Genomic DNA, 14,410 nt, shown 5'->3' on the forward strand with positions numbered 1-14,410 from the left:
GCGTTAATTAGTGGCCGCGGGTCCCCGGGGCCGAATGAGCGTGGCCCGGCGCACCCGCGCAAGGGCCGCTCAAAGGCGGCGCAAGGTCCGCGGCGGCGGCCGGTCCCGGCTCCGGTGCGGATTCGGCCCCGGCCCCGGCCCCGACCCTGGCACCGGTCCGGGTCCCGACCCAACCCTCCGCGGCTGCCCCCGGCGCCGGGGCCGCGGTTGTTTATCCCCGGCCGGTGTTGCCGGGAGCCACTTCGGGCGGATTTCCACAGAGGGGCGCTGAAGCACGTTTTAATGCAGCAAAAATGAATTAATACAAAAATAGTAAGAGACACAATTTTACCGGATTCTTTTAAAAAGCGACAACAACCACCTCCAAAAACCCGCAACCCACCCATCCTCACCCCCCCTCCCTCCTCTCCCTAGCCGTGGGGAGGCGGGGGAAGGAGGGGGACGGGGTGAAGGGGTCGGGGACCGGGCACTTGCCCGCTTGCCGGGCAGAGCTGTGCCCGCGGCCGGCTGGGGCAGGGCAGCGGGGAAGCTTTGCCCTCCCTCCCCTTGCCCCCTCCCCGGGGCCGAGCCGCTCCGGGCACACCGGCTTCCCGGCGCCCCTCCAGCTGCCGGTCCCGCCTCCCTCCTCCCCGCCTCGCCTTCCCCTTCCCCACCTCTTTTCTCTCTCACGGCTGGCGATCAGGTGTCTGTTGCTTTTTTTTTTTTTTTTAAGTTGTTTCCCCGGGAAAAAAAAAAATTAGGAAGAAGAAAAAGATGCTGAAAAGGAGATGATTGTAGAAGAGCCCTCCCTCCCCAGAAAAGCAACGTGCTTTGAATGAGGCTTCCCAGCCTCTTCCACTCCGTCTCACACACTCTGTCACTCTGCCTGTCGCTTGTGCACACTGTTGGTATGCGACCTCGGAGGCGACTGCTCCGCCACCTCTGCCTGGGGAGCCTCTGACAGCCGGCGATTGAGCCAGCCCCCCTTCCATTTTTTTTTTTTCCCCTGCTTTTGCAAACATACACGCACACCCCCAAAGCACATTTAATGCTGATCCACTCAGGCGCCATTATCGGGGGTACGTCTTCGTGGAGTGTTTTGATTCTTTTTTTTTTTTTTCTTCTTCTTCTTTTTTTTTTTTTCTTTTTTTTCTTCCCAACACTGGATGGTGCAGCATTCCCGGGGCCTGTGGTGTTACGGCTCGCTTGCGTGTTATTATTTATTTATTTATCTATCCTCTCGCTTCTCCCCCCTACCACTCCCCCCCTCCCTGCTCTCTCGCTTCCCCCCTCTCGCTTCTCTTCGGGTGCCGGTGCAGAGGACCGGGGAGCAGGAGCCCTCGCTCTGCCTTCCGCTGATGGGGGACTGAGCCTCGCCCGCGTGTAGCATGCTGTAGCCAAAAAAGAAGAGAGGAGGGGGAGTTAAAAAAAAAAAAAAAAAAAAAAAAAAGAGAGAGGGAGAAGCCTCTCTCTTTCCCTCCCCCTCGTTTCCCGCGGACTGACTTCATGGCTTCACTGTACCAGCGGTTCAGCGGGAAGATCAACACCTCCCGCTCTTTCCCCGTTCCCCCCGAAGCCAGTCACCTCCTGGGCGCCCAGAGCAGCGAGGAGGACGGCGCTGCCGGCAAGACCTCGCGTCCATTGCAACAGGAAAGCAGCCGGCCCCGCTTCCAGTACCAGCCGCGAAGTGACTGCGAGGAGGAGGATGTAAGCGCCGGTGTCGTTCGCGTGGGGCTGGGTTGGGTTTTGGGTGTCCCCCTCTCTCCACCCCCCCCGCGTCCTGCCTCTGTGCCCCTCTAGGCTGGCGGTGGTTTCTTGCGGTTTGTCCGCTCTTCCAAGCGGGTCTTTGCGCTCCTCTTCTTCCCCCGAAGTGCCGGGGATAGTACGGGACGGAGCCCGCACGGAGACGAGCCGAGCCGGGGCTTGCCCGCCCCCGCGCTGCCCCCGCACCTCTCCCCGTTACCTGGTTCCTTGCGCGGCTCTGCGCTGCCGCGGAGTAGGGCTGGGGGGCGCGGGGTCAGCATGTTTGGAAACGGCAAGTGCAAGCTCCGGCATCTCCCTCCAAGCGAGGCAACAAGGCTTCCCCCGCTATTTTATTTTTTTTAATTGTTATTCCATGTTTTACCCTTTAACACTCCCCCGGGGCAGAAAGTCTTCGCCTTGTCCCTCCCTCCTTGCTTTCCCGTCAGCCTCCCCCCAACCTGGCAGCGGGGAAACTTTTTAACCCCTGAACAGCCGTTTCTGGTCCTCTCTGTCTTCCCTCCCCGCCGCCCCCGGGCGAGTCCCCGCAAGGAAAGCTCAAACTTCGGCCGCGCACCTTCCGCTCCCGCGCTGCCTCCGAAGAGTAGCGACTTCAAAGGGTGCATCTGCGTATTGCCTTAGTAACTAGTGATTCATCCAGGCCGTAGGCTCGCTGCTGTGCCTGATGGAGTTAAACGAGCTTGGGTCGATCGTGCCTAATTCTTTTAGGGGAAAAGATGGGATTTAGGAAGCGGGGAAATGAAGAAGGGCCGGTGATGGGTCGAACCGAGTGGCTCCCCATCGCTGGTGTAGCCTGGGTGGTGTTAGGCTTGCAGAGAGATTTGAGGGTGTTTTGCCTCTGTGGAAGCACACACAAGAGGAAGCAAATGGCTGCAGTTGGGAATAATGTTTGTGTTGGTTAAAATACTTTTTGCCAGGCTGGGATGTGTTAGCTTTTCGACAGGATTCAGCTCTGGCTCTGAGAGCCTTCCCAGGAAAGGCACTGCTTGCAGCCGAGACAGCAGGTCTGCCTCACTCGGAGGAGAGAGTCGTGTTTGCAGGGAAGCTTCCTCCCGAGGAAGCTTTTAATTCCTTGTACTTGTCTTTTAATTCCTTGTCCCTTTTCCCATCCATTGGTAAGAACTTTCGCGGTTGGTAGAGCAAGTGCACTTTTACCGGCCATGAGGCAAATGGGCCTAAACCTCCCCGAGGTGATGGCTACGCTGATCCCAGGGACCAGCAGTAACAGAACCCTTCCCTGTGACCTGCTGACCGACAAAGATCTTGGCTCTGCTCTCCTTGTCCCCGGCCAACTGCGGCAGGGGACCCGTCCCCGTGCCTGGTCGCCCACACCCATCCATGACCCTTCCCCGTCGTGGCTCGGGACACAGGGCCCTTCCCGGTGACGTGCTGGTCTCTAGGTGTCGCTGCGAGCCAGCGGAGTGCCGCCGGTGGGGCTAGGCTCAGGCACATTTTCCTCATTATTTGACTGTTTTAATTTCGCTTTCCTGTATTTGGAGACGGCAGATGTCTGGAGCCGCTTCTCTGATCACCAGAAGCACTGAGCCGGGAAGCAAAGGACGCAGTTTAGCATGTGCAAGTGATTTGTGCTGACAGGCTCCAAAATAATATTAATAAAAATTATATTTAACCACTAAAAGGACGGGATTTTTTTTCTTTTTTTTTTTTCCTTTTTTTTCTTTTTTTTTTTTTTTTCTTCCCTCCCCTCAGGGTTTGTGTGTGGGTGGAGGGCATTGTTGTGTGGTGCCATCTGTAGAGGGAAAGGTGCCTGCCTAGGTGTCTCCTGCAATTAAGTGCAAAAAGCATGGCCAGGAACAGGAATTTGGGGTGACTTCTTAAACGCACGTGGGCACCTCGTGTGAATTATTTTTAAAGGGGGCAATGTGTCAGAGAAAGTTCGGTGGACTGGCTCGGGGGGGTCCAAAGGTGCTCCCGTCCAACTGGGCAGGCTGGGCTGGGGGTCTCCGGTGGATGGTCGCTCAGGTCGGAAGAATAAGGTGGTGACAAAGGCATCGGAGGTGACTGAACACACCCGGCGCCGGGGCCGGCGGAGCTGTCCTCAGTGCTGAACCCCCACCATCCCGGGGCGTGAGGAGCTGTCTGCGGTGCTGAACCCATCCGGGACCGGCGCCGAGGGGAGCTGGCGGCCGCCTCTTGTCCTTGGCCGTGGCGAGATCGCGGCGGAGAGAGGGGCTTTCTCTCCCGCCCCCGGCGGCGGCAGGCAGCTGAGCAAATGCAGCCCCGGGAATGAAATCCCCGAGGCAAAGAGAAAAGTGAGGCAGGCAGCAGGCAAGGACTATGGGAGAAGTGCAACAAGGGCGATCTGTTTGTGCAGAGTGCCAGGAGCATGTGCTGTTGCTTATCATGGGGAACATGTTTTCTGTTTTACACAAGTACTATAGTAGGGCATTCATATTTACTTTCATCCTTTGGCATCGATCTAGTAGGACAGCAAGAGCTTAAACAATAGAAACAAAGTTTTGTTGCCTGGCCACACTTGGAAATACTAAACCTGAGAATGAGGCTGTTCTGTTCCTAACTTTGTCATGTGATAAATAATTGGGAGAGAACTGAGGTTTTTTTTATAGGGTACTGATGATGACTTTCCATATTGAAATATGTCTGCTGCATTCAGTACTATATTTTTAAGCACCAGTACAGTCCTCAATGCAGTACAAAACAGAGGGAAAGACAGGATCTTGACTTTGAAGGTCACAGTATTGTTAGTAAGCATTTTGTCCACTGGAAGTACTACTGGTGGAAAATTACTAGAAGAAACCTATATGAAGCTAAAGAGGAAGCAGTAACTTTGTAATAAACAAAATTTAAAACAAAGACAGTGGTGACTTAATATGATAGCTGCTCAATTCTTTCTACAGCCACCATTGAGACGGACTTGAGAACATTGCTTTTGCAATATGGAAGTATAGCAAAGCAGAAGTCACAACATTCTTTAGTATTTTAACAAGTTTTTGTAATGTTTCAAATCATGGCAGGTGTATGAAAAATCTATATATAGTAGACCTAATTTGTGAACAAAACCTGGGTTAAATATTGTGGGTTTTTTTCGTGTTAATTATTAGCCTGATGAGACAATCATGTTATTTATGGGAGGAGTAATGAGGAAACTATGTCCTGTACAAATGACCCCAGAAAACTACTTCCCAATTGGCTTTGTGGCAGTATTGATAGTGAAGTTCATTATTGCAACAGTTGTAAACAAAATTCTGATGACATTTTTGCTTTGTTATAGGATTACCTTTTCACTACATTCATTTAGATATGAGGAAATATCTGTCAATACTCTTAGTAAAATCTAGTGTGGTGGTATAGCAGATTATGATGAATTTTGGTAACATAATTCTCCTTTTTAGATTGATGAAATTAATACTTTACATATTGTACTGTGGAAAAGATTTTCTCCTAGATGTTGACTTAAGAGGTTTTTTTTCCCCATAAAATAGAGCTTTTTCATTTTTTTCAAGCTTTTTCTTCTTTTGCATCACAGTGATTAATGAGTTTAATTTTTGCAGGCAACTGCCAGGAGGTGCTGAGTAAGATGTATCATGCTGATTGTGTATAACCCCGTTCTTTTTAATTACTGGGATGATAACAGTGCATTAATCAGGTGCATAAGAAATTCAGCACTTTTCCGTAACACAGAATATTGATCTATTCTATAAGGCACTGAGTATGAAATGATGATCACAGAAGTCCTTTTTAAATTAAATTTTGTATGATAAGTTATGTGTTAGGAATATTGAACCCTCCACTGAAACATCATAAAACTTTTGTATATAAAGAGCCATACCTTGCATTCTTACAGGTTCATTATTTAGCCAAAACTGCTATTGGCTTTAGTGTAAGACTTAACCATATAAAACCACCCAGACTCAAAGTACAATAGCTTTTGTTACTGTGAATATTCCTTCTATAGCTGAATATTTTTTTCATTCCTGCATTTGCTTAAAGCTACATTTGACCATATATTATACTTTACGAGTTTTGCTATTGGTTATTCAGATTGATTTACATTTTGAGAATATTTTCTTTCAAATATAAATAGCAATAATTTTGAAATGCTTCAGTAAAACTGTGTTTCCTGCTTGAATAAATTAAGGATTAAGTAAATCAAATGTTGTTTGTTAATAGAGTTAGTCTGAGAAAGTGAGAATCAAAGCCATTAGTGTAAAAAAAATTGTAATTTGGTATGTTAGACTTGCTGTTGCATGTAATTGAAAGTGTTAATTTTCAGTTCATTATTTGTCTAATGGGAAGAGATATTGCCTCCTAGAAATGTGTGTCAAGGATAGTGTTTCAGAAGGGTTGAGGCCTGAGCTGCAGACAACAGGCATTTTGGAAGTGGTGTGGTCTTTTCCCAAAGAGATGAGTGATTTGATTTTATGGAAGGGTTTGTAGGACTGCAGGATTCATAACATTACTGGAAGATATAGTCATTTGAATTGTAACCAGAAGTCTATCTACAGATCTGAACTGCTGTGATTATTGACAGAAGCCAGTGTTTAAGTCTGTCAGAGTCTCTTCTTCTGCCTCTTCTTGGTGAGTTCTTGTATGCTGAACTCAGTTATCCTACAGCCATTAAGATGTAGAGGGCTGGAACTAGTTCTTTCAATGGAAGTAGATAGGCCCTACTGACGTTCTGTAAGCTCACCTTTTGAAATTAATAAAAAATACAGCTTACTTCCTTCAAAAGAAATAGTTATAAACCTCATAAAAATCACAGGTTTTATTTGCATGGAAGCCTACAATATATTTTGTGATCACTGAACAATGGATACTCTAGTCTGGAGGTGATATGTTTTTTTATACTTTGCTTTATAGCTAAATTTAGAATTAACCCACCTTGTCATATTTGCTGTCAGTTTAAAATCAGCCTCTGTTTCTGCAATCTTTACTAGCCATGATGATGATACACGCACTAAAAAAAAAATCTGCCAGAGAGAATGTATTTTTAAGTATTCAGGAATAACTGTGAAGAGGCTGAATCATTTCTCTAATAGTAGTGAACCGTGCAATAAATTGGAATACCTCATGTAGAGTACTCAGCTCACGTTATTTCTCTTGAGCTAGTAGCTCAAGTGCAGAAAGAAGACACTTGAGGCCAGGGTCAGGGCAGCTTGTGTTGGTTTCCAAGGGGCCTTCAAGGGGTGGGGAAAAAAAAAAATCTATAAGTATGTGCTGCTCTCCATTCCTCTGTATATTTTTTGTTTTGGAAAAGGCCAGAAAGAAGATAATTGTCAAGGTGTCCATCACAGCTTTGAAAATGATCTTTGGGAGTCAGAAGATTTTATCCCTTGAAATAAAAAACTTTAGATTAGTTTGGGCTAATATATTTATGCTTGTGGTGGTCCAGCAAAAGGTCCCATTAGAGTTCATTAACTGCAGGTTGATTTTGCTGGGATTTTTGCCTGATGTGCTGGATGATTCCGGCACATTGCCGTGATGTACGTGCATTTTCATGCTTTGACCAAGGGGTGGCAGCGTGTCTTGATCACACTGTTCTATAGAGCGATTGGCATTTCGTTGCTTTTATAGTAAAGCACCAACCAACCATTTGTTTACATACTCATACCTACACGTGAGGGTTATCTTCAGTTCCTTATTGCAGTCTCTAGATTTGATTGACTTGGTGACAGTTTTTTAACTCTCTTTCTCACCGTCAGGGAGAAATACTTGTTTTCAAAGCTCATCAAAAAATGGTTCCACAGCAGTTTCAAATGGTCCCATATTCAAGCATGGGGGAAGGACGGGAGAAACAAATCATTCTTCTAAGGGAATGTTTTTCTCTTTTCTCCAAAGGAAAACAAAAAAACAGTCATTTCCCCAAAGCCTCTTGCACTCATACTGTGTTGTGATACAGTGTAAATTTTCAACTTTTTCAACTTTTTCACAGATAATTTAGGTTTGTAAAGTCAAGGGTTTTTTGTTTTTTGGTTTTTTTTGGTTTTTTGTTTTTTGTTTTTTTTTTTGAAGAGAGATTTATGGTCAAATCTAAAAATACATATTGGAATCTGTTTCCTAGTTAGGTGCATAAATACTCATTTTGGATCAGGTTCTCACTCACTTATGTGCCTTTGAAAATGTCTGTATTCATTAAGTTGCAGGTGTTTGGTAATGTAAGTTGCGGGTGTTTGGTAATGATGAGATTCAGTGTGGGTGAGTTAACTGAGTTAAAACATATTTTGAGCCTGTGCGTTAGTCTCTATGAACAGAACTTGTGTGGCATAATCTTTACTGCCAACATGTAACTAAAAATGAGAGTAAGACATGGGCCTTGGGCACATGCATGTTTTGCAGCAGGGAGCAGTGCAGAAGGGAACAGAGCAGTGTAGTGGTACGATCCAGTAAGGTGTTTTGAAAGGTGAAGGGGCTGTGGTTTTTGTGTGGTGGAAACACAAATCCTTCACAACTTTTCCACCTGCAGAGTGTTTGGGGACCTTAATTTCCAACATGCAATTGGCGTTTTAGTTATTTCTCAGTTTCTAAGTACTTTAATTTAGAGATCTTTCATATTTAGTTTTGTTAAAATAGCACTTGAAACTCTTACCAAAGATTACAGCAAAGAATAACATAGTTTTAAAGCCTGAGGGAACTTGTAATGTGGAGCCAGGGAGAGAGGAAGAGAGGGGTCTGATACTCATCCACATTGTAAGCAGTAAGTTTAAGCAAAGCTAATGGATGTATGAGGTAGTGTGAAAAAGACTGATATTGTGAATCTCTGCTGATGAAATCTTACCAGATTTCCATTGAGCATATTTTTTAATTGCTTATCACTTGTATAGTGTAAATTATTTTCCTCTAAACAGGGTGCTTGTTAGTAGAGCTCTGCTATTACATAGGTTCTTCCACAAGTTGCTGTCTCCGTGCCTTTTAAAACTGCATTTAACATTATTATCTTCACTTTGCAGGTGGAAAATTGGAGGCTGAGTTGACACATTGTCTCAGAGACAGTGCATCTCAGCTCTACGGCAGTGGCAGTTTGCTGTGGCTCGGCCCTGTGAGCTATTCCAGTTTCTGGTTCGGGGCTTCAGGGGCTTTAAAAACAAAAATTATTCCAGTTACCACCAAGGATATTCTTACAGGTGTAAAACTAATTTTGAAGTCTGGTGCATTTCAGTCTTTGCTGTATCTAGCACTCATTAATGACAGTTTTCATGTGACATTTCAAATGTCTGATGTTTTCCTCTCGCTGTTCAAGAGTTTGGAGCTTGCTTTGGGAGAAGGGAGATTTAAAGCATCCAAAATGAAGGATAGGAGTATCTTAATGCTTTCATTATATGATATTTTTGGGGTGGGGAGGGTAGTTGATTTCTTTTTTCTTTTTTTTTCTGTATTTGTCAGTAGCATCTGCTCCAGCATTTCAAATAGATTTCACTCTTGGCAGACCTCAAAAGTGAATGCAAATTTCTCCTTAGACTTGCTGTCTTGGACATACAGAGTTACATGAAATGGAAAAGCAGCAGTGGGAAATGCCTGGTAACCTCAGCTCTAGTTATACCACAGTCAATTTTAAAGTGTTTATGACAGAAGTATGTATGCATTCCTTATTTTCCATTAAAATGAGCTCCAGCTCTCTATAAAAGAAAGTAACCATGGTATTTTGGTCAGAGGAGAAATGAAGCCCATGGAGACTGAGCAATTACAGATGTTACTGGAGTCTCCAAGCTGTAGGTCTGAAGACACTTGGTGAGCAGAGCCAGCAGCATGTTTACACAGGATCTCTGTGGCTTCTGCTTTCCTCCCATTTTGGCAGAGGCAGAATAATGTCCAGCATCTCGGCAGCAGCAGGAGGATTGTTACTGCCTGTTGTCCCTTCTCAAGGGTATAAGCAGCAGTTTGCAGAGCCCGTCATGCAGGGTTTGTGTCTCTGGAGATGAACTCAAGCGTCCTGCAGCACCTCTTGCTAAGGTGGACTAAAAAAGACTTGTGTTTACAAGGCCAGCCTTTGGCAGAAGGAAAAGTATGAACTGCTGGCAGTAGCAAACCAGATATTTATGCTGGTGCCAAGGTCATAGAAAAGCAATCTGGTGGCAGCTGCTGCTGCTGGCAGCTAGGGTGTTATGGGGGGTGGCCCTGGGGTGGATGGCTCTTCCCATTTGCTCCCAAGACCTCCCAGTACCTTGAGAGCAATAGAGCCTGCAAGCACAGCTCAGCTCTTCCTCTCTCCATTTGCCCAGCCCTACCTTATGGGAGAAAAACTCAGTGTTGTTTGCACTGCCGGGAAGCCATGAGTCAGTTCTTCCTCCCTATCTAACAGGTGGCTGCTGGCAACCTTATCTCTCTCTGCCCTGGCGCCTAAAGATGGATCTCCCAGCGAAAACCTCAGATGGCTCCTCTCCAGCCGCTTCACAGTGACATGCCCTCTGGCATTGCAAAATGCAAGTTTCAGCTGCTGCCTGTCTCCCCTACTCTCCTCTCAGGACAGGCAGGTCGGGTTATCATGTATTCCAGAGGAACACAAGGAGCCTTGAGCAGACAGGAAAGAGGATGTTGGGATCTGCTTTAAATAGTGCTTGACCTCTTGCATAAGAGACCGATTGTCCCAAGATAAGTTTATTGCATACATGGCTCTGAGATTTGCACAGATTGCTCATGGGATTATGTTTCATGTGACCGTAGAATCCTATCTTTATTTGTTTGTCATTTATTGCTAAATCCCTGCTCATGTTTCTCTTTAATCTACATTAAATATGGCTTGTCTTTGGTTTTGTTTTTCCTATTTCATTTAGGTGACAGAAAAGAAAGGTAATATTTAAAAGACCAAACATCTATTACATTGTTGATAGGGAAGCTGTAGAAATCAACACCGACGTTGCCATAGAGACATAAATGGTTTATAGTGAACCAAAGATTTCCACTTTTACTAGTCTTCCTGCTAGGCATACTGAATGTAAGCACTTTATTGGTACAGTTCCTCTGTCTGTTCTATATTAATTCTTCTTTGTTGTTGTTTTAAACTTGTGCATTTGTAATCCCAGATACAAGAGGAGGCACCTGGAGAAAACACTAAAGGTATTACAGTGCTTCACAATGGTGTCTGTAATAAAGTGTGTGCTGTTGAAGCAGCTTCTTCGTTCTATTGTGAAGTGCAGCACAAACAACACTGTCAAAACACATACAGTGATTCACTGCAAACAAGAGTAACTAATAAAGACTGACGTAGCCAAGGCTTAGGATCACAGTAACCTGATCTATTGTACTTGCCTTGTTTTGTACTCTGTGTGTTTGAATTCTATGTGCTTGGAAGAAGCTTCTTCAAGGAGGGGGTAATTCTCACTGATTTCTGGGCACATTTCTATACCTTCTGTTTGAGGTGGCATGAATCTGTGGTAGAGCATTACAATGACCATTAGGGAAGCCTTGCCATTCCTGGGTCTGCCACTGACCTGCTGCATGACCTTCAGCTAGTTATTTATCCCTGTGGGGCAAGACCTGCGTCTGTTGGATACCATAAAGGAAGCAAGGCCGTGACTTCATTTGTGGCTTTGCCCTGGTGCTGCAGAATTAAATAATTTCCGCTTTTCGCCTAAATCTTTGGGCTAAAAAGAACCCATGAGATTATTAATAATTAGCAGTGCGGTCATTAATTCTGACAGTGGCAACATTTGTGGGAACATTGCTAATAACCAAAACAGACCTGATTGTGCTTGTTTATGATGGGCTAAAGGTCTCTCTCATTACAGTGTTTCACAGGCAGCGCCAGGAGCCGATAATCACTATAATGCACATTTTTCTTTTAGCTAAGAAAAGCTAATAAGCATCTGTAGTTTTGAAAATGTCAGATTGAGCCAAAGTGCACGCAATTAGATAAGGATAATGTAGCAGATAATAAGAAGATACATGATGCTGGATGAGCAGTTACCAGACTATTGTGCTTTGGCTGCTAAAGTGCTATGTGTCATATGAAAGAAAGTGGTTGTTGGTTGAGGGGAAACATGCCACAAGTTGTCAGAGATGGAAACGTGAGCTGATGTGGTAAAGCAACAAGGTTAGTCCTGGGGAAGTATAAACATGCATGTCAGGCTCTTGATAGATGGAAGGGTTGTCTGGGTTAAAAGTCATGTACTTGGGAAGGTGGGAGAGGCCACTGAGAAAAAAAAGGAAGCAAATGTGGAAGGGAAGATGGGCAGAATGGAGTCATTTGTGGTTGCTGTCTCTAAGGTTTCTTTTTTTCTTTTTTTCTATTTTCAAAGACTTTCTGTCTGGTGTGTGTGATGTCTGGGCTATTCTAGCTGCTTTAGTGTCTTAAAACCTTTCTGAAACAACTTCTTTGCCCAAGAGGAGATACAGCCATGATGTATTGATTAAGAGGCTGGATGTGAATTTTCAAGCACTGTCCTCAGTTTAATTTGCCACTGGGGGAAAGAATGAGGCAGACTCCAAAAGCAAGAGAAAACAACAAGGGGATGAAAACCAGACAAGGGACAATGAAAGGAAAGAAGAAAGAGGAAAGCTGTGATGCACAGAACTCTGCCAACCCTGATACTGGAAGCCAAGGAATTTTGCTTCTGAAATATTTTTTGCTATAGGGCAAAATATTTATTCTGACTGAGACAGAATGTTCCACATTTGCCCTTCCCTCCTACTTAGCCTAACCCAGGAACTAGCTCTGGGCAGGAAGGTGGGTTCTCTATAATCTGGGAGAAGAGGATTTTTTGTCTCGTATTTTCTCCTGAAATGTCTTTCCCACCCTTTTATCCCACCTCTGTTGAAGTGTTCTGATGTCCCCAGAGGAAAGAGGTTGGAAGCAATTTCTCCCATATTTTTGGTCCTGTGATAACTTTTACCAATTTTTTTTCTCTTTAGAATGCGCCAAGTGTTTCTTATCTTTATAAGATACCTGACAGAAAAGCTGGTTGTGTATAGTTCTCATCCTCTCCTCTTCTGTAAGTTTGTCTTTAGGACGATATTCCATAAATACTTACTCAGTGACCAATTATGTAGCGTTACAACTGCATTATTATCCTTAAGAAATGTTTGCATTGTGGATAACAAATTCAAGGTATATTTTGGCACTTACAAAACATTGCCCCTTTCTATTTCTATTTGCAACAGAATATATCCCTTTTTGGTGTAACTTCAAACTAGATTAACACTGTTTGTATGACAGGGTTGTACAGAAGCATGTGTTTGATACATGTGTTTGGAGAGGTCTCAAGGAGAATCTCCTTATATCCTCAGTCCTTCACTTACAGATGGGAGCTGAGGGTTTCCCACACTATTACTATCCAGTGCAGTCCACATTCCTATGTTGCGTGACATGATTGCAGTTACGTGGCTTTTCAGGCTGAGTCTCCATGTTTCCTGACCCTTCACCATTATGCATGACTGCTCAGCTAGGAGAACTGTAACTGAAAAACCCATTTTCTGTACCCCTTTCTTCTTACGTTCAGTCATTCTAGCAGACTCTTGTCCAGGTCTATCAATGTGGATTTGCAAGAACGGAGTTCATGGTCTGGGCTTGGGTTAGGTTTCTGTTAAGAAAGCTTTCAGAAAGATCACTGAAACATTCATTGTCTGTGAGCATTTAAGCTCAGGGTGGGTTGAAATTCTATTGCTATGAATTTTCAGGGAAGGTCACTTAGCGCATTCCCAGGATGCAAATTCAGAGCATGTGTAAACATGGCCAAATGGGTTACTTTTGTGGTTGTTTTTTTTGTTTTGTTTTGTTTTTACAGTTCAGTCAATAGGAAATTATATGCTCCTCAATAAGCTGTTCTGCTCCAGGCATTGGGCAAGCTTCATATTAGGGGAGAGGGCGAAGAGAGGAAATCGTCTCTCTCCTCTCATGTGGGGTCATGAGGGCGTACTGTCTTTCTCTCACAGATACAAGGATCCTCATAGCAACTGTGCAGCTCTGTAGTGCCTCCCTCCTCTTTGGATGAACTAGAAAGAAGTGTCTCGTGGCACTAGAAAGAGAAGGTGAACGTTAAGAGCAAGGTTAAAGCCAGTTTAATCACACTCTGTAAATCTGCACGTGAAATCCCTCAAATTACAACCATGTTCCTTCACTGTTTCTTCCTCTCTGTGCTGAGCTGAAGCTCTTGTGGAAGTGGGCTTTTGGCAGATAGCACAACACTATTGGGCTGGAAAGATACGTGAGAATGCCATAGTCAGCTTTTTAACTGTGCAATTTAGTATAAACTGTAGGGAGCAGCAGTGTGAATCAGAGGACTGAATTTTCTCTAAAAGTTCCACAAAAGGCTCTTTTTTTCCTAAATACAGATTGTGCCAGACCAACCTGAAAAACTGTAATTTAATTTGAAAGCACCATTCTGCATTCCTTTCACCTGATCTCGATTGGTGATGAGCCATAAAATTTCTCTGTGGTCCAGTGGAGTTCAATAGATGAGAATTTCCTAACTTCATAAAATGATTAAAAGCACTCCAAATGTATATTATTAGCAAGGCTTCTGTGAGACAACTCAATCAGCAGGCTTCATGTGCCTTTATGAAAGGTTTGGTGAGCATTGTTTGAATGGCAGATTGCTGAGATAGATACTAATTGAGGGGAAGACTAATAAAATGCAAGGCTTTATGCTTAAAGTAACTTAAAGAACAAATGCTAGTGCATCTGTGTGACAGAGGTTTTCCTGGTTTGCCACAGTGCTGTGTAGATGAACTGTACAAGGATCAACGTCTCTAGCAG

General features: G+C 44.5%; 1 protein-coding gene across 3 annotated transcripts in view; it reads left to right on the plus strand.

Moving 5' to 3' along the window:
- Window positions 1-14,410, plus strand: part of DPP6 (dipeptidyl peptidase like 6) — a 570,235-nt gene that overhangs the window by 147,109 nt on the left and 408,716 nt on the right. The window contains exon 1 of one of the 3 annotated variants that reach the window (XM_074574108.1): window positions 1,351-1,686. The exons of the other annotated variants lie outside the window; for them this stretch is intronic. Within the exon in view, the coding sequence (XP_074430209.1) occupies window positions 1,486-1,686 (201 nt within the window). The 5' untranslated portion in view covers window positions 1,351-1,485. Of the gene's footprint in view, window positions 1-1,350; window positions 1,687-14,410 lie in introns of those variants that run through there. 3 annotated transcript variants of the gene reach the window in all.

Source organism: Larus michahellis, chromosome 2, assembly GCF_964199755.1.
Source record: "Larus michahellis chromosome 2, bLarMic1.1, whole genome shotgun sequence".
NCBI classification, from domain to species: Eukaryota; Metazoa; Chordata; class Aves; order Charadriiformes; family Laridae; genus Larus; species Larus michahellis.